Here is a 20093-nt window from a genome sequence, read left to right on the forward strand (position 1 = left end):
TATTAGTCTATAAGAACTGATATTTTGTGTTATTATTTATATAATTATACGTGTGTTCTAACCACCACATGCTGAACCACGGTGGAACCATGTGCGATCGAATGGCGTTGGTGATGGTCTTGATCTTGATCTTTGTATCGGTCACTGCAGAATCTACACATGGCTGTATCCAGTCTCACGATCTCCATGGAATTTCTGTGGATTGCAGGAACAGAAACTTTAAAAGCATTCCTTCCGATCTTCCACAAAATACAACACGTTTAGATATGAGTCATAACAGCATTTCGCGCCTTGTAAAGAGATTCCTACATTTGCCGAACCTGAAATATCTGGACTTATCATTTAATACTATCAAAATACTCGAAGAAGGAGCATTTCTGGATGAACTCTATCTCTATCTCAATAACAACGAGTTCCACCACCTACCCAGATGACGTATTCCAACCTTTACAGAAGCTTCAGATGCTCCATCTGCACAACAACGACCCCCGTTACGAAGGAACGTATCCGGAAAAGGCCATTGCAAAGCTTAAGCATGTTCAAGAACTGAAAATTGACACTTTTACCTACTCCAATTTTGGACCAGGATTTTCAGAGCTTACAAGTTTGAAGCGCCTTATGTTTGGATTTAGCCAGTGCAAACTTTTATTTCTTTATAATGACACTTTCAAATCATTTCAGTACAATGTGCAGATAGAGACACTGGATCTCCATCTATGTCCACTTACCAGAATAGAACCAAATGCATTTCGGTACCTGGGGTCCCTGAAGAATCTGGTCTTGTCAAACGCAATTCCATTAACTCCCACTGAAGCGGTATCTGCAATGTATGGCCTGAGAGGAAAAAAGTTAACCTCCATCAAAATTAATTATATCTTTCAATTGTTTAATCTTAAAGTAGGTTTAATGAATCAGCGGATATTAGATAAAACCATCGTTGCAAATCTGAAAGATGTCTGTGTGGAAAGATTTGAAATGATCAACTGTAAGCTGTTATGGTTTGACAATTCAATTGTAGATGATGGGTCCACTTTTGCTTCCTGCATTAAAGTCATTGACTTTTCTGGGAATGATTGGTTTGGAGATCCCAAAATATTGTTTGAAATATCCCTTATGCCAAATCTTGTATCCCTCAATTTGTCAGATACCTTCAGCATGACACAGGAATCTACGAAACAAAAACTTGTAGAAATCTCACTCCCGACATTTGGCCTCACACTCCCAGAAACATTGGTGTATTTGACCATCAGTGGTAAGAACTTTGGTTGTGTTTCTAATGTAACCATATATAATGGTATGTCGATGAAATATATGTCCTTGACATATGCAGGGCTTGACAGATTCGGTAGTACAGTCAGAGGGCTTCATAACCTTTCTTATTTAGACATATCAGGTAATAACCGTGCCGGAATATCGTCTTTGTTATTAGCCAGCTTTCCTATGCTTGACACCCTGATTATGTCTGATGCCAATCTTGATCTGGGAGAGGCATTATCTAAAGTACAACATGGGTTATCTTTTCTGCCTTACCTACATACACTGGACGTAAGTTCGAACAATCTTTGAATGCTCAGTGTCACCTCCTTTGAAGGCGTTCCACTGAAGTCCCTCATTCTGTCAAACAACAGATTTTCAACAATACCTTTTGACCTATCTACAACGCCCTATCTGAGTCACCTTGACCTAAGCTCCAACTCAATAGCAGCGCTCTCAACAACGGAAATGAAACAGCTCGATGCCCTGGCCGTAAGGAACATCCTATCGTTAGACCTGAATGGTAATCTCCTGTCATGTGGATGTAAGACGTTAGACTTTATTATATGGTTGTTCAAGACAAATGTGAGAACAACGGCAGAAAATTCCTCATGTGCCAAAGACGATGGTGCCGTGACAAATACGTTCTACATATATGAACATTACGATGAAATATGGAAGCAATGTGTAGGGGGCTTTTGGCTTTCTGTGAATGTTGTTTGTTATGCTGTCATACTATTGGTGATGATTGGAATATTTTATCGAAGAAAAACGCTTCTCATAAATATTGTTTTACGTATGTTTGGTTTCAAGACAACAAAGGAAGCACTGAAAAGAAAGGATTTCCCTAACGATGCTTACATCGCATATAGCGAGAACGACTACCAATATATTTGTCACACTGTGAGAGATCACCGTGAGAACCAGCATGGGCTTAAACTGTTCCTCAAGGACAGAGACACCATCCCTGGAGGACAAATTGCTGAAGACATCATCGACGGTATAGACTCCAGCTGGAATGTAATTCTAGCTCTCATCCAATCCTTTCTTGAGGATTAGTGGTGCCGCTTCATTGTCAACCGTGTAGTATATTCCTCGTCTAGAAAGCCAGCAGGGAGCATTGTTCTGGTGTTGTTTGAGGACGTGCGACGAGCGGACATCCCTCCGACCTTGCTGAACGTTGTGGAGGAGAAACAAATCTTCGACATGGAAAAGTACAGGGGCGAAGAAGGGAAACTGTGGAAAGACGTCTGTCAGTGTATTGTGATACCCAAAGACAAATAGGTTCCATCTCGAACTCTGCTTTCGTGCCCCGCTTATACGGACTTCAGATATCCGGAAACCTCGGTTCCCGGACGATTTTCATTCAAAACGAAATAATTACTATATAAATTTACCCGTATATACGGAAATTCAGTTTCCGGAACCGGACGGTCATTTTCATTCACAAAACACTGAAATGCACTCAAAATTGTCTCACTTATCCGGACAATACACTTCCGCTGGTGGTAATCCTTTGATTCGTGAGAAGTCAGTTAACCAAGTGTCACTGAGTTACGTTTGAGACGAGCTTGTTTATTTTACATGTAATCCCCTTCGATAAATATGGCGTCTGTGGAGGTCAGAGGTCAAAGTTGACCTTGATTATGTATTACGAGAACACAGGCGATCTGGACAATTTGGAATTATTGTTTAAAATTCAAACCTCAAAATGTGGTAAAGTTCAAACTTCCATGACAAACTTTTTGAAACGTGTACCGTATTTTCTTGAGTATAGTGCGCACCCATGTATAATGCGCACCCCCCTCTAGCGGGTTCAATATTTTGGAAATAAAGAAATTTGAATATTATGCGCAGAAAAAAATTACACCGTACCCTTTCAGCGAAGTCCGGCAGTACAAATTCGAAATGTTTATTTACCGTTTAAATAGTATTTATTGTTCTGCTAGGCATTGTTTTATATCCAGGGATTAAGATTACCGTGCGTATTTTCTCGTAAATTTAGCCGGACACAGCAATCAGCTGAACACACGTTTTCTTGGAATCGACCGGTGATTCGGTCAAGACACACCCAATGATATAACTTTATAGGATTTTTAATGCAAGGATCGGCAACAATTGTATCTGAAACTATTTTTTTTATCAGGAATAATATATTCCATTATTTTCTTAATTATATGCAGCCTTTACTAAACATATTTAAAATAATAATAACCCTAAGCGAAGCAGCTGATCGCTATTCCCGGGTATTATTTTTTACATGGAACCAGTCTGACCAGTCACCGTCAAGGCTCACGCGCACGTGATCGCGTGATCGCGAGAATTTCACGTTGACATAGAATCGTCAAACAAAAACAAATATGACTTTTAACGAGTCAAAGTATCTCATTTATGATATATTTATCCATTCTCTGTCAACTAAAGTTCGTTTCAAGGCGTCAATAGCGGTAATCTGACCCTGGTTGCTGTTAATAACAGTGAGTTGTGCGATCTTCCGATCGCTTCACACACGATTTCGCCGAGATTAATAAAAACAATATTATAAGGAATTTTGTCATTAGTTGCATAATTGAAGGGAAGTAACTCTTCCAGTAAGAAGCTGGTTTCAGTTATACGGAAATTCGTTTATACGGACGAATTGTGAAATGACGCAAGTGTCCGTATAAACGAGGCACGACTTAAATTGTATAAAGTGTATTGCATTATTCATTATCATAATTCAAATTACTCCATGTAACAAATGTAAAATAGAAAGTAAAACAACCATCGCGTGATGTTTGTGGTGTAAGAGAGAAGCAACAAAGAGTCGATTGTACTATTCTGACTATATCATGAGTAGTGAGTGAGTGAGTATGGATTTACGCCGCTTTGAGAAATATTCCAGCAATATCACGGCGGGGGACACCAGAAATGGGCTTCACACATTGTACCCATGTCGGGAATCAAACCCGGGTCTTCGGCGTGACGAGCGAACGCTTTAACCACCAGGCTACCCGACCGCCCCATATCATGAGCATGTGTCTGTGAATCACTATGACATTGTGGTGACATCAGCTCACGTGTTCGCAAAAAGGTGAAACATGATAAACTGTTTGAATTTGGCATACTAGAAGTTGATGACTAAATAAGAAACATACAACTTCAGGGATAACAACTTCTGGTTTCTTGCACTTAGCGATTCTTCCACCGATATCAAGTTCGAGTGACCAAGTAATGAAAGGCAGCATTTTACATTTCTTTTTGTATACAAACGCAAATCAAGAAGCATTTGTAAATCATGTGAAATATCATGAAACTAACGAAATGAATAATAGGAAATACTGAAAGGAAACGGGGACGGGGGATGAAACTTTGGCAGATGGTTCATAAGAATGAACGTATCAGTGGATTCTCGGGAATTGTTCATACCGTATTTAATGTTTTAAACATTGTTTTTTTGTTTTGTTTAACGCCACACTCAGCAATATTTCAGCTATATGGCGGCGGTCTGTTAATTATCGATTCTGGACCAAAAAATCCAGTGAGTGATATCATAACTACACACAGTTAAAAGAGATCAGGTGTGTGTTTTTGTAAGTATGTGTATGCGTGGTTATTTGAAAGTAATACATTTATTTTTTTCAATTGTTTCACAAAAGCTCTATTTCCATAATGTTGCCAAATATCCGCATGTAGTTTTATAATTGGTTCAGATAGCTGTATCTGAGAAAGCTTCAGAAACTTCATGCTAACATAAAGACTTCTGACTTTGACTTTCGACTTTCGACAAGTTGTTCAAATATATTTAAATAAAATGATGTATAATACAAAGAATTTTATTAATCTGTTGGGGTGAGCATCTATGCTGCATCAAAATCTTGTGTAGTTGGAAGGTAATTTTGACCCTTTATTCTGTATTATATGGGCATATTAAAAGGCAAGGTATTCATCCGTTACTTCGACTTTACAGACCCGTGAAGATCCTGGGTTAGACTTGGTCTTCAGCAACCCATGCCTGTCGTAGGAGGCGACTTACGGGAGATCCACATTGCGAAGATCGATTTTCGTCATGTCACTGTATTGTCTGGTTATTTACAGGCCGCCGTCATATAGCTGGAGTGCGGCATTAAACAACAAACAAACAAATCCACCTTACAACTAGGGCAAAATCTTAGTAACCTTTCAATGGACAAGAATATTCCTTTCAGAAGCCTTAGCATACTCTGACAAGTACAACAAGAGAAGTACGTGTCAGTTTCAATTTACGTTTACCATTTCAAACATTTATTGGGACGGTCGGGTTAGCGTTAACTCGTCACTACGAAGGCCCGGGTTCGATTCCCGACATGGCTACAATGTGTGAAGCCCATTTCTGGTGTCCCCCGCTGTGATTTTGCTGGACTATTGCTTAAAGCGACGTGAAACCATACTCACTCACTTACTGAAACATTTATACTGGCCTATAGTGTAGAGGACCCTTTTTGCTTGTGTTTTGACACCTGTAAGAATGCAGGACGACCCCCGTCAGGGTGTGATAACCATACGAAAGCACGACAACGTGTAAACAACATAGAACGTGTACGTGTAGCTCTCTTAATGTGACCACTGAGGTCGATATACAATACCATGTATATGTTTCATGGCATGCCAGAGTTGACATGTGAAGGCAATACACCACAATGTTGACATGTCAAAACAACATGCCACACAGCTGACATCAGCATGTGTAGACAATACACCACAAATTTGGCATGTGAAGACAATACACCACAAAGTTGGCACGTGAAAGCAATACACCGTAAAAGTAACATGTCAAGACAACATGCCACACAGCTGACATTGGCATGTGAAGACATTACACCACAAAATTAGCATGTGAAGGCAATACACCACAAAGTTAACGTGTCTAGACAACATGCTGCACTGCTGACATCGGCATGTGAAGCCAATACACCACATATTAAATGTAAATGAAGGCTGAATGTCTGGAATCATTGAAATAAGCAATCGACAGTACTATGCACACGAAACCACAACACCAGAAACTCTGTGAATTACTACAAGGGCAAAAGAATTGTCGTATTGTTAGAGCAAGCCTACATATGAAACCAGCAGAGAGCTACCAAGCAGTGGAATGCCACACACTGTAATTAGAAATAGCCACACAAATTATAAACAAGACACAATCCCCACAAAGTGTGCATCGTAATGATTAACACCCGCTTTATTTTCAATGGGGGCGGTCGGGTAGCCTAGTGGTTTAAGCGTTTGCTCGTCACGACGAAAACCCGGGTTCGATTCCCGACATGGGTAAAATGTGTGAAGCCTATTTCTAGTGTCCCCCGCCGTGATATTGCTGGAATATTGCTAAAAGCGGCGTAAAACCGTACACACTCACTCACTCACTCACTCATTTTTAATAGAACAACAAACCGAATGCGTGCGCAAATCGGTTTGTTTTCGATGTGCGTGATTTACTGTGAAAATCTGGCCTGTAGTGTGTACACCTAGATGGAGTGGACGGAATACAACTGTTCATGTACTGCGTGTCTATACATGACGTGCGCATGCCTCTATAAAGCTGTGACCAAATGTTGTGAACAACCGAAAATGCGTTGTTTGATTGTTCATTGTTATCTCACCTTGCCTCCGTGGTCTAGTGATAGAGCGTCCGCCAGGAGAGCGGAAGGTCCGGGGTTCGATCCAAAAGACGTTAAAAGATGGTACTTGTTGTTACCCTTTCTAGCGCTCAGCGCTCATGTTGAACTGCGGCATAGTGTCATAGTGAGCTAGCTCTATAAATCGGCATCAGTGAGGACTAGTTCAAGCAGCCACACACACACGTGCATGCACGTCGCTATATCGGTTTAATTGTCATCTGACTTTTTTTTTATCATCAAATTTCATTTTCCGGACAAGGTAATGTTAAATTTCAGAAACTTTGACAAAAATTACCCAGATATTTAAATGACAACTTTTCATGCAATGTTACTTGGGGTGACGTTTCTTTTACAGTTCAGTATATAATGTCTTATCAAAACGTTAACTAGTAGTTAATATAACATCGGTAATATAACCCCACTAGGGTGAGTCATGCTCCTCCTTTTCATCAATGCATGTATGCATTATAGTGGTGAACGCGACTGAACACGTAGTTATCTCAGGACGTGTGTTATGTAAAGGCAGTACTTCAACACGAACACGCCTTTCGAAAATTTATAATCCTTTCTCTGTCACAAGGAAGGCACCAGACAAGGAAGTCACAGTTTCTAAAAGAGGCACCTCTTGCAGCTACTTGTGCAAATTGAAACCCAGTGTGCGTTGTACGCGCTCCGTTGGAGGTACATGAGACCATTGCTTGAAATCAAGGCTCAGTTCTGACCTAGGTAAGGTATTCACCATAAGATACACATAATTTAAGATTCAACAGGTGTTTGAGAGCATACGGTACGAAGACTGCTTTAAATAATATCAGATGCTTCAATTCAAGGCGCAGAAATGTCAAATCCAGTCATCATGAGGTAGCATGTTTTGAATGCCTTTCTGCCTTTCATTTCGAAAAGTTCTTCAGGTTATTGAAATGCCATTAGGAAAGGGCGTTAAGTGAGTTGTCGTCGTTGCATGACAGGAGCACTGTTGTGTTATGCCCGGCAGCAAACGCATACTTTTGAACTATGCCTATTATGGGAGTGACGTGTGCTACAGGTGGGGCAGGACATGCTTACAATTTTCGCGAACACCTGGTGTCATCGATGATTTTCAGTGATCCAATCGATATGCCCAGATGTATGCTGATTTTGACTTTGTGTTACAATAGCTGTGTTGAGGTTTGTACAAACAATTAATTCTTTTACAAAAATTGAATCGATAAACACATGCTTATGATATTGTCAAAATAGAGCACTAGACGTTGTGTTTAGAAATATACTTATGATTATGGAAAATGTTTGTCGCTGGATATATTTTCAATGTTGTGTTATTTGATTAACAATGTTTTGCTTGAGGACATTCAAACATTTCTGAATTTCAAAGCAGCAGTGACTACATTTCGTCCTGCATTTAAACTAAATATGTATATTTTACACATGATTTAATATTGCCATAAAGTCATTTATGAATTTACATATATTCAAAAACTTTCCTTCTATTCCGGTAGTGCTAGGTTGTGCGGTTCCTTGAGATTATAATTAAAGTGGTTTAAAGAAATTATTGCGTCAATTGTACTATTAATTGTGCTTAAATCAAAATTGAATTCTTGTGCTATTTTAAATAATCTACAGCTTTAAACTTTTGTGAATACTTTCCCAAAATTGCTTAAAAGAGTTATACCCCTGTAATTATTAGTGTCATCCAAACTTACCTTTTATGTGAAAGTACTAACTGACCAACTGATTGGAAATGGCCACCATCTAATAAACAATGTGCCCATTAATTCTATCAAAACATCAATATTCCTTGGCTGTTTTGTACATTTTCTTGAGTGGGATTGCAAGCCTAACTTTATCCAATTCTATGGGTGCGTTTAATATTAAGTGCATAGGTATCACCAAAGTTGCTTAAGGGGACACGGGTGGCCGAGTCGTCTAAGGCGCAGCGATTTGCTGTGCAGAGTTGCGTCCTTTGGGAACGCCAGAAACCTATGATTGTGGGTTCGAATCCCGGTTCGCCCCGATTATGTCCCTAGGTTTGTCAGCACCATACCCGTGCTCGTGGGTTTCACCGAAGTGGTAAAGTCTGAGACCTGCATCACTTCTGGCTTTTCTCCCACATTAAGCTGACACACCGCGATATAACTGGATTACTATTAAAAGCGGCGTTAAACCCAACTCACTCACCCAAAGCTAATTACTTGTATTTATATTAACTTGTAGCAATTACCAGTCAATTGAACAACAAAACCTAAACAACAAAACTGGCACCAAAACGCACCCAATTCCTTATGACCATCTGCATTGTGTCTATTGCGAAATAACATAACGTCCCAAATTAATTATGATTTTCATAATAAACAATACCAGCACCCATGGGTTTCACGAAACTGGGAAATGTCAATGAGCAATGTCGATCTTACTTCCCACGATAGTTAAAACCTACACTCTGTGATTTACCTGACAGGTCAAAGCATTCGCTTACTCATTTACACGTTAAATACGCCTATGTGTTGCGCAACGAAATGTGCATAAATTCGCATGTGTCTTTCTACAAGAAGTGATATTTAACTCATGTCAAAATGATTCCGTACAATGTCGTCAACGCCAGAGAATAACCAGGCTCGATTATCCAACGAGATTCCATTGGGCGTAAAATGGAAAAAAAAGCGGTGACAATCATATGAATGGACCACTGAAAATCAGTTAAAACACCATGTGTTTGCGAATTGGGTAAGCATGTCCTGCCCTCCATCTAGCACCCACCACTCACACAAAAACCATTTGATGGGAAATGGATCGCACTTTCATGAATGTAATACAGTAATAAGTGCGAGGGATTAACATGATGACGTTAACTAAAAACAACAGACTCTGAAGGATAATATTGTAACAACATGATGGACAGAGAACACTTGTGACTATTAATCCTTCACCTACGATATGTAATTCTGTACCAACCTAATGGTTGTCATATTTTTAAGACTCTCCCCATGGCCTTTGAATATTTTTTTATCAACCTCCCTGAAAAGAAAAAAATGAAAAAACTACATTTTTTATCAGAAAATATCCATTTTATCAAGACCCTCCCCAAATAAGTGCATAATTTATGATCCTCCCCTAGAGACTGACACATCTAGTACATGACCGGCCCTTAAGTATGAGAGCTTGTATGTCAGGTCCGGGGTGCCGTTAGTAGTTATGCACATCAGTGTAGAACCACCTCAGGATTATGGAACCACTCAGGATTATGGAACCAAGATGGCGGCACATCCGTTTCCGGTCACGTGACCTGCGCAGTGCATGATGGGTACCTGCGCGTGCCTCCAAGATGGCGGCGCTTCCGTTTCCGGTGGCGTGCGCATCCAAGAGGGCGGCACTTCCGTTTCCGGTGGCGCACGCCTCCAAGAGGGCGTTGCCTCCGTTTCCGGGGAGAAGGAGGGGGAAACCCGGAGAAGCGCCCGTAAAAGGTGAACGGGATCGACATGGAAAGAAGCGCGTCAAAAATCGTTTGTTGTTGTTGTTGTTGTTGTTCTAAACATAGACGGGGTGGCGGTGGTGAAGGGAGGGAGGGAGGGTGGTGGTGGTGAAGGGAGGGAGGGAGGGAGGGAGGGAGGAAAGGAGGAGGAGACGGGTTCATGGTTTGGTTTGGAGGGTCGTCAAAGCAAAGGAGGAAAGTTGTCTTTCGGGAGAGATGGGTGTCCCTGAAAAGGGCTGTTGGAAAACAAACTGGAAACTGGAAACTGGAAACGACAGGAAACGGCAGGAACACTGGAACACTGGAACACTGGAAAAACTGCAAACGATGGGACACTGGTAAAAAACATTGGGGCAGCATGGCCCATGCGTTAGTCACTTTGTTCAGATGATCTATCTTCTTCATCCTCTACTTCCATCTCATCCTCGGACTGAAGGTGTCGTCGGCGCTTTGAAGCGTGCTTTCTTGAGAGGCTTCTGACCCGTTTTCTTTTCTCTACACGAGGTGTGATGCCCGCACGGAGTTGTGCGAGGCATTCTTTTAGGTCGAGGACATCGACGTGCATGTCTTCGATGAGATGAACCACTTGTGTCACGGGTGTCACGGGTGCCACGGATGCCACGGGTGTCGACGTGGACGGTGTTGCTGGCGTTTTCTTTCGACTGGGTTCTGGGCAATCTGCAGCGAAATGACCCAGGGCTCGACAGTTGTAACAGCGGTCCAGGCGATGGGGAGTCTTCTTTCGACTGGGTTCTGGGCAATCTGCAGCGAAATGACCCATGGCTTCACAGTTGTAACAGGGGCCCAGGTTCCGATTCTCCTGCTTCTCTTGACTGTTCATCTTCGGACAGATATAGTGACGGTGACCTTGAGTGTTACACTCGAGGCATGTCACTTCAGGGCAGTACAGGTAACTGTGACTGTCGGTCTGGCACTTCATACAACTGTATCGAGCTGGCATGATGGGTTTCATAGAATGTAGTGTGTGTGTGAGTGGCTTCGCTCTTGTTTTGTTTTTATAGGAGAGCCACTGACACCCTGGTTCCTGATTGGTTCCCCAGGCCGCACCCCCGATTGGTTCGTTTCGGGGCCTAGTCTGCACTTCGGTTTTCCAAAACGGACCGACCCCTGTGTTTCTTTTCCATAGGAAATGGATTTTACCATGGGAGAGAAAGCACAACCCCGGTTCGACCATGCAGAGTTCCGCATGACCCGAGCACGGTCTCTGATTGGTCGACAACCCAGGCTTCGGATTGGTCCGATTTCGATCCGGTTTTTTATCGGGGTGTGCATTTCGATCCTGTTTTGTTTTTCTTCATCCTACAGACCACATAACACGACTATGGGTTTTAAAAAAAATTTTAATCCCCCGCTCACATGAACCAACACCACAAAACAAAAAGTCACAGGATGAGGGGGCGTCCCTGTGATTTTTGTGAACACGAGGGTATGAACGTCTGTACTCTTTGAAAAAAGAAACTTTGTCACTTGGGGTGAACAAGACACTCGACTCTTCTCTTCCGTGCTTCTTGGGACACCAAACGTCTGTATTTTTCGTTCACTTCTCCATCAGGACAAAACACACACAAGTATTCGCAGGGGACTTTGGCGTGCTTCAGATGTTCTTTCCAGGGTTGGTCTGTGGCTTCCCATTGGCGGAGTGCCACACCGCAGCAATAACAGGTCACACAGTCACCTTGTCCTGGATAGAAATAGCCAGCCATGGCCATGTCATACGGGGTCTGGGTCATCTGTTTAGGCCACGTTTTAAAAGACCTCAGACGTTCTTGAAATGAATCATAATGAGGATGAGAAGGATGACACAAGGTGTAAGAAGGAAAAGGTCCCTCCAGAATGTCACTAAAGAGGGGACGTTTTCTCGCTTCTTGTTCTCTCGCCTTTTCAGACACCCACTCGGAATCGGTGACGACATCTCGGGAGGATGACATGGCATTCATAGAACGTCTTTGCTCCATGATGACGGTGACTTCACTGAAAGAAGGTCTGAGGGTTCGCCTGCTTTTATGAAACTCTCCACCCTACGCCCTTCAACGGAAGGTCATGACCTTAGCTTCCACCTCCTCCACCTCCTTCACCTCATCACGTGACGTCATCCTGTGTTTGGGTTGACGGACACACGGCATGATCCATGACATGATCCATGACATGACATGGTACACGGGGAGGGGTGTGGGGATCGATGCGTACTGGAATGACTGACACCAGGCAGCTGATCTTTCAAGCATGGCCTTTCTCTTTTATCTATTTTTATTTTAATTTTACACTTGGGTGTGCACTGACATGGCAGATGCACAGACAGACAGACAGACAGACAGACAGACAGACAGACAGACAGACGGACAACGTTAACGACATCTCAACTCAACCTCTACCCTCGGTTCGGCACTCTATTGGAGTTGAGATCAATCAAGACACAAAGAGTCAGTTCAATCAGTCACTGTTTAATCATGAAAAAAACGAATCACAACCAGATACAATGGAAATACGAAAAGTCAATGGAGGAGGGAGTGCTTTGCATGTCCCTACAACAACCACAACAACAACAATAACGCGACAACGTTTTCCTCTTCCATCTTCAAGCCCATTAGAGGTGATCCTCCCTCAAACATGTGAGAGGTCCATCCGTTCAACACGTACAGCCTATGGCCTCCCTGAAACAGACATGACACATCACTTGATCACGGTTGCAGCTTACGTGTTGTAAAGTTCTTCGAGTGAAGAGGAGGATCACCATAAGATGTGATCCTCAGCAGATGTGATAGGCATGTCATCATGTGTCATTATGCTGTCATAGGTCAACATACTACAAGTACAGACTATGAGCTCCAGACAACAGACATGACACATCACTTGCCCGCTGTTGCAACTGATGTATCTTAGCATGTTGTTGTGTCGGCAAACACGACATTCGCGTTGTAGGGGAGTGAGTTGAGCTTCTCCATAAGGATCCAGGTCAACGTTGTCATCAACATCATCATCATCGTCGCAAACCATGGGCGTACCTGAGGAGTAGACATGGACATCTTCCGGGGATGCTGGTGACCAAGAAGCCTCAAGCAGGGGGAGCGTGTCCAGATCCATGGAAGGGAGAGTGGCCAGCTTGAGCGCTTCATGATCATCACGGTCACCCGTCGCCATCGTCACAGGGGCATTCGGTGAATAGGTGGGCTCCCGAGGGGTTTGTTCCCACCACTGTTCTAGCACGGACTGGGCTGAACTGACATCAGGGGTCCCGTCAATCATAGGACAGAGTCCATTTATCATAGGAATAGGTAGAGTCATCATCAACATCGACATCAACATCAACATCACATCAAGAATGACCGAGACAAAGAAGAGCAGGGTACTTACAGCTGTTCTTGAGGAGAGATCTTCAGAGATAATTTCTTCCGTGATCGTCTTTTTGCAGGCGTTGCAGGTTTCAAAAAGGATGTCCCCATCGTTTCGATGTCTGTTGTCGCTGCAGCCGTTGTTGCTGTTGCTGCTGTGGTGGTGGTGGGGACTGCCGCTGTGGTGGTGGTGGTGGTGGTGGTGGTGGGTGTTGCTGCTGCTGTGGGGGCCACAACGGTTGTGGGTTTGCTTGTCTTTTTCTTCTGGATCTTCTTTATCGTCTTCTTTGATGTGCCTTTCTCGGGTTCAGTCAGCTTCCTCATCTTTGAACGTATCTGTTCGCACATCAGGTTGTCGCCCTTCGCACGTAACTTGGCGTACGCGTCGTCGGTCTTCATCTTTAAACACAGCAAGTCGTACACTTCACCCCACAGTTCAGCAGTCATGTCACCGTTCCCATCTCCACTGCTTCCTTGGCCACTCATGTCGCTTCGTGTCTTGTCATTCAATCGTTTCGACATGATGTTGTCCGGATGTTCTCTTCGTTGTTGTTCTTGTTGTTTCTTTCCAAGTCTTCACGGAGGTGTGTCAACACTTGATGGTACTCTCTCCAAACACGTGTTTCTTCCAGATAAAACGCCAACAACCAACACAACGTGAGGAACATCAATCAGAGGGGCGATGTTGTTGCTTGGTCCGTTCAGTGAAAAGTGATGACCGGAGAGCATCGGTCGTGTTAAAAGCCACGGAGGTCCTGCTTTCTGATTGGCCCGTTCCGGTGTCTGGTCTGAGTCTCCATTTTTCCAAACTGGACCGACCCTTGTGTTTCTTTTCCATAGGGTTAGGCTTGTAGCATGAGAGAGAAAGCACAACCTCGGTTCGACCAATCAGAGCCCACCATGGCTCGAGCACGGCCTCTGATTGGTCGACAACCCAGGCTTCGGATTGGTCAGATTTCGATCCGTTTTTTTCTGTAGGGGTCCATGTCGATTCAGTTTCGATCCCCTGTCATGAAAAAATTTATAGAAAGTCGTCTCTGTACCCAAAGGGGAGCGTGTCTACAGGTAGGCCTGTGGTTTCGTCGTAGACGACACGTCGCTTGTCGTACACGGTACGATAGTCTTTTCGGGTGGGGCGGGTCACGAGTGCGTTTTCGTGCCGAGGTCCTTTTCGAATGATCTGATGAGGGTAATCCAAACTGATTTTCTCCTCCTCCTCTTTCCCAGACCGTTGTCCCAGTATCAGTCCTTTCATGGTGTCAAAGTTGAGATGGCGTTGGTTTCGGTAATTCAAAGTGAACCCTCGCACTTTGCAGGTCGTGCGCGTTCCATCGGGTCTGGGGTTCATTAACTCATAGCCATAGTTTTTGGGGCCTCCTGACACAAACGTCTTGATGGTGTTTCCGTCCAGTTCATCCGTAAACTCACCCAACGAATGATCCAGCTCTGGATTCGCGTCGTGGGGTCGATGAATGTAAATGATGCTGTCCGTGTCAAAGTACAAGACCCTGCAGTCCACCAGGGCAAGGGTCTCGTACAGCTTGAGACGTGCTTGGGCGGTGACCCAAGCAGCGATGGCGACATTGAAATGAGAATGAGGGGTTTGGAATTCTTTCTGCTGGGTATAGGTCACTTCCACCATGTGTTCGTTGACAACGGTCACATCCTCGATGGTATTGCGTTCATCCCTCCACAAGGCAAAGTACTGTACAGGATCGTTCATATAAACGTTCTGACTGTAGTCTACCCGTTGCCCAAACTTGCCCCAGAGCGAATTCAGTTGCATCTTGGCAATCGTGCGACGTCCTGGATTTTTTCGATGCGGTCCTTGTCCAACCTAATGCCTTCTTTGTCGTAGATCTCCTGGATGTAAGCGTCGTGATCCGTACATCCTTCGGGGTATCCGCTGGCTTCGAGCTTCTCCTTGAAATGTCTATCGATGTAAGTGTCAAAGAGTCCCACTTGCTGGGTGTCGGGGTCATGCTGTGCAAAGGTGTCAAAATGCCAAACGTCGTAGATCTGAAGCACCCGGTAGTCATACTTCTTCACGGCTTCCTGGAGTTCTACGGTGGCGTACGTCCCCACCCATGACATCTCTTCGTCCGTGTGCTCGCTTCGGCACACGTACGTCACAAAGGACAGAGCAGTTTGCCACCCGATCTGTAAGGCAGTAGCGGATGGTAGAGTCGCTTCGGGGGTAGGACACGGCATTGGATCAGGCCTTTCAGTTCAAACAACGTGTCCACAGGGGGTTGATGGAGAAGGGTCGGGTGTCCCGTGGGAAACGCTTCGGTCTTACAAATGTAGGGATAAAGGGAACAAATATCGATGTACTTGATGGTTTCACCTTCTTGGGCTTCGTAGCATAATCGCGTGGCATTGGTGCGTCCTCCATAGAAGGCGTCGCGAGGGTTGAGCGGCCCAGGGACGTGACTACAGTGGGGTCCCTGCAAGAAAGCACGCACAGCGGAGTCCTCCCGTTGCATTTTCGTAAACTCGTGCTCCCACAGGGTGACGATCCGTTTCACCTCAGGGTGTTGACTCAAGAGACTCAAGCGGTAGTGGGTGTCGGTGTAACGGGCTCCCAACGACGAGCCCAGGACGGGATGCGGTTCTCCACGTTGGGTCTTGTGACAGACCTGGCACCCATGCCAGAAACAGCCCAGGAATTCGTAGATGGTCCCTGTCGCTGGATCGTACCCATCCATCTGTACCGATGTTGGCCCTCTCCACACGTGAACTCTTTTTCACCGCCATTCCTGGCGTGCTGGAGGTGTAGATGGGGGTCCGTTTCCATCAGATAGTGGAGCCAGTGCATACAGGCCTGGGAATAGTTTCTCTTGGGTTGGTAGCCTTGAGGTGGAAGAATGGCGATGGTATTGGGTTTCAGGTCGTGTTTTCGGAAGGATTTTATGGTGAACGCTGCAGCTGTCATCACTTCCACAAAGGGATCCATACCCACCGAGTGGATGGCGTTCTGTCGGAAGTCGGCGCATCCGCGTCTCAAAATGTCCACATCGCTCTGGCAGTAAGCTAAAAGTTAACCTTGTAAGTCGAACAAGGCTCCTTCTTGCACTTTTTGGGTATGCCACTGGAGGAAGGCTGTGCGTTCCGTGGGAGACATGCCATCGGGATCGTACGTGACGGCTGGTGGATAGGGACCTCTGTAGGTCTGGTTGACTCTCGTATTGAAAAAGTGTGGAAAGTACCCTTTCTTCATTTCTTTCAACCCAGAGCTCTTGGGAAAGGCTTTCAGGGGGTAAGGGATGAAATTTAAGCTGTCTTTGAAACACAACCGTCCCAGGGTCATCTGCAAAATTTGTCGGCCATGTCGAATCTTGGTGGGGAGTGTCACCAGGAGGGGGGACAGGCCCTTCAGGATTAAGTGTAAATCATAGGATCGTGCATTGTGGGCCATCACATAAATGCGATCCTCCTTCGGGACTGTATGGCGGGGGGTGTTCTTGTTCTTTGGCTTCTTTGTTTTCTCCACTTCCATGACCTCTTCCACCTCCTCCGCCTCCTGCTGGGGTGATGCATGTCGTTGACGTTTGGAAGCGTACTTTCTTGAGGGGGTGCCATCCCGTTTTCTTTTTTTCCCCAGGTGGGCTGTTGTCCCCTTGCGTGTGCTGCCCTCCTCTTCCTCTGGGTTGGGCTTCTTCTTGGGTATTTCAGACAACGTGGTCAACCACACACACACATCATGTCGCGTGGTGGGGCCTCGAAACATGATCTCACGGCTGGGACCATACCCTTCTTCTCTCCATGGACAGTGTTCGCACAAGTTCTTGCTCACTTCACTGATGCATCGTCCACATCCTAGTTGCACAACGCACAAATTTGGAATGTGTTCCCCCGTGTCTTGCATGCATTCAAAATCGTAGAAGACGTATTGGACGTCGTCTTGTACGTGATGTTGTTCCTCTTCCCCCTCCTTCTCCGCTTCCTCTCCCTCCTCCTCCTCCTCCTCCTCCTCCTCGTTTTCTTCACGGAGAGGCGTCATGTAACAGCGATGATCTGGGGTCATGGGTTCTCGGCACACCAAGCAGGGATGTTCTTCGTCGAAGCACTCGTGGTGAACCATGGGGGCCTCCAAGACGCGGACCAGCTGAAAACAGTTCGGGCACCTGTGAATCGATTGACAGGCGCTGGGTTTTCCCTCTGACGGTGACTGGAGATGTCGGGTGTAACACGTTGGATTGGGGAACCAACCTTGACATGTCAAGCAAGGGATCCCGTGCTCTTCCTGGGGTCTGCAATAACTAGAGTAGAAGCAGCGGTGACAGCGGTATTCCTTGGTGCAGGGATGTTTTTCGGGATGGTCGTAACGTTTGTCGCAGCGTTCGCAGTAATGGTTAGAGCCATAAAAAGCGGACATGGAAGTGATGACATCGTAGTGCTGATCATGATGATATAAATACAGCACCGTGGCGTGAGGTTGAGCCTCATCACACTTGTACAACAGTCTCTGACCCACCTCTTGACTGTAGACTTTCAGTTGATAATGCAGGTGGGTCAAGGCCCGCCCCACGCGTGCGAGGTCGTCCAGGCCTTGACAGGGACCTTCAGGCAGGCCAAAGCGTCGAAACAAGGCCCGTGCCTGTATGCCTTGAACGTCGACGCGATCCGTTCTCGTCAGTCTCATTCGCCGGGCGGACCATGCTGGGGTCAGAGGATGGGGTTTGTGGGCATAATGTTGTGCCACCACCAGGGCCCGTGCCAAACAAGATTGATCTTCGTTCTTGATCCGTACGATGCACTTTTTGCGTGTTAAAAAAGCTTCGAGTCCAATCACGTTTTTCAGCTGGGGAGCACCACTGTCCGATCCTAGCCTGTCGGGATCTGCGACGTGTACTAAAGTCACATCCATGGTGGCATCGATGTTCAGGTCTTTGTTGGACTGTTGGACTTTTTCCACGGCCTGCAAAATATTTAGCCCATGGAGATCTTCAAAACGTCGAAAGGGAATCCGTATGGGGGTGTTCAAAGCGGGATGATCGATACCTAGACCAATACGATCTCCCTTCTGACCTGACATCTGTTCATAAAAGTCATCGATCACCCTGTCAATTAAAGCTGGCAGTTCCATGGGGACGCGTTCCGGTGGTACGGTGTCCAAGTAGTCTGGGTTGAAAGTCAAACGATAGGTATGATTAGCAGTTCTTAACCGTCTGGAGCGGGTGGTATCTTTCCTCTCCAAACGATAGGGCGTACTTTGGTTGCTCGTCATGATAGCGATGTGTGTCTGATGAACGCCTGTACTCTAAGAGGGTCTGAACGTCTGATGGATGGACAACCCTTCCCCAAAACAGGATCGAAATCGGACCAATCCGAAGCCTGGATTGTCGACCAATCAGAAGACAGCATCGACCAATCAGAAGACAGCACCCGACCCGAGTTGTGCTTTCTCTCCCATGGTAAAATCCATTTCCTATGGAAAAGAAACACAAGGGTCGGGTCGTTTTAGAAAACCGAGGTGCAGGCCAGGCACCGGAACGAACCAATCGGTGCGTTGCGTTTTGGACCAACCAGGAAGCAGCCAATTTCGATCCGGTTCTTCCCCCATAAAACAAGAGTGGATTCGAGTGGGCCAGTGTCACTTGTAAAATTGATGTGATAAAATCAAGAATGGCTGAAACAAAGAAGAGTGGTACGACGACACGTGGCGAAGATGTGGTGATGGATAGTACAGATACTCGTGGATGTTGGAGTAAGAGTCATGCCGAGGAGGCGGTGTCACTGCTCAGTCAAACGCCATCGCACTATTATCTATGCTTTGAAAGAAGGCTCGCTTCGTTTGAGACGTGGCCCACGCAAATGTATCAGACTGCTGAAGAGATGGCTCATGCGGCCTTTGTCTACACTCAGGGTGCCGATGGTGTGTGCTGTTTCCAATGTGGTGTGCGGCTGAGACAATGGGCACCCCACGACAATCCTTGGGCGGCACATCACAAGTGGTCCCCAGACGGCGATTACCTCAAGCTAACCGGGCTGGTGAAACACCAGAAGCAACTACAACTACACTATCTCTGCGAAGAGAAACAGAGGTACACGAATAACGTAGCAGAGCCGGCTGCCTAGGAGGACGTTTCCCGTGTCCTGCGTTCCCGTTCAAGTTCCCGTTCAAGTTCCTGTTAATACGGCCCTTTTGAGGGCCACCCATCTCACCCAAAAGACAACTTTCCTCCTTTGCTTTACCAACCCAAACAACAATCCAAAACAAAGAACCCACATGACATTCCGATTGGCATGGGAGTGACACACACGTACATCACGTAGGCATTCCCACGTTCATGTCTACCTATGAAGGTCCACCTTCCTTTAGCATTCAGACGACCGTCTACCTACAAAAAAATACCAAGGCTACCCAAGAAGAAATAAACC

The 20093-nt window shown here is 45.3% G+C and overlaps 3 protein-coding genes and 1 pseudogene across 3 annotated transcripts; 1 reads left to right on the forward strand and 3 right to left on the reverse strand.

The window, feature by feature from the left end:
• The first annotated feature begins 68 nt into the window (after positions 1 to 68).
• Positions 69 to 2538, forward strand: LOC139475793 (toll-like receptor 4; annotated as a pseudogene).
• An 8191-nt stretch (positions 2539 to 10729) lies between these two features.
• Positions 10730 to 11332, reverse strand: LOC139474936 (ATP-dependent RNA helicase glh-2-like). The gene has a single exon (XM_071258129.1). It carries the CDS (start codon positions 11330 to 11332, stop codon positions 10730 to 10732), a length of 603 nt encoding a protein of 200 aa, XP_071114230.1.
• Positions 11333 to 13107: 1775 nt separating this feature from the next.
• On the reverse strand, positions 13108 to 14231 carry LOC139475840 (uncharacterized). Its single transcript, XM_071259043.1, has 2 exons — positions 13732 to 14231; positions 13108 to 13612 (listed from the first exon to the last, which is right to left on the reverse strand). The coding sequence occupies exons 1-2, from the start codon at positions 14229 to 14231 to the stop codon at positions 13108 to 13110; spliced, it is 1005 nt and encodes a 334-aa protein (XP_071115144.1).
• Positions 14232 to 16749: 2518 nt separating this feature from the next.
• LOC139475510 (uncharacterized) lies at positions 16750 to 18939 on the reverse strand. The gene has a single exon (XM_071258704.1). It carries the CDS (start codon positions 18937 to 18939, stop codon positions 16750 to 16752), a length of 2190 nt encoding a protein of 729 aa, XP_071114805.1.
• Between the last annotated feature and the right edge of the window lie 1154 nt (positions 18940 to 20093).

The sequence above is a fragment of the Haliotis cracherodii genome, unplaced genomic scaffold (genome assembly GCF_022045235.1).
Source record: "Haliotis cracherodii isolate W230 unplaced genomic scaffold, xgHalCrac1.p SCAF_3, whole genome shotgun sequence".
Lineage (NCBI taxonomy): Eukaryota > Metazoa > Mollusca > Gastropoda > Lepetellida > Haliotidae > Haliotis > Haliotis cracherodii.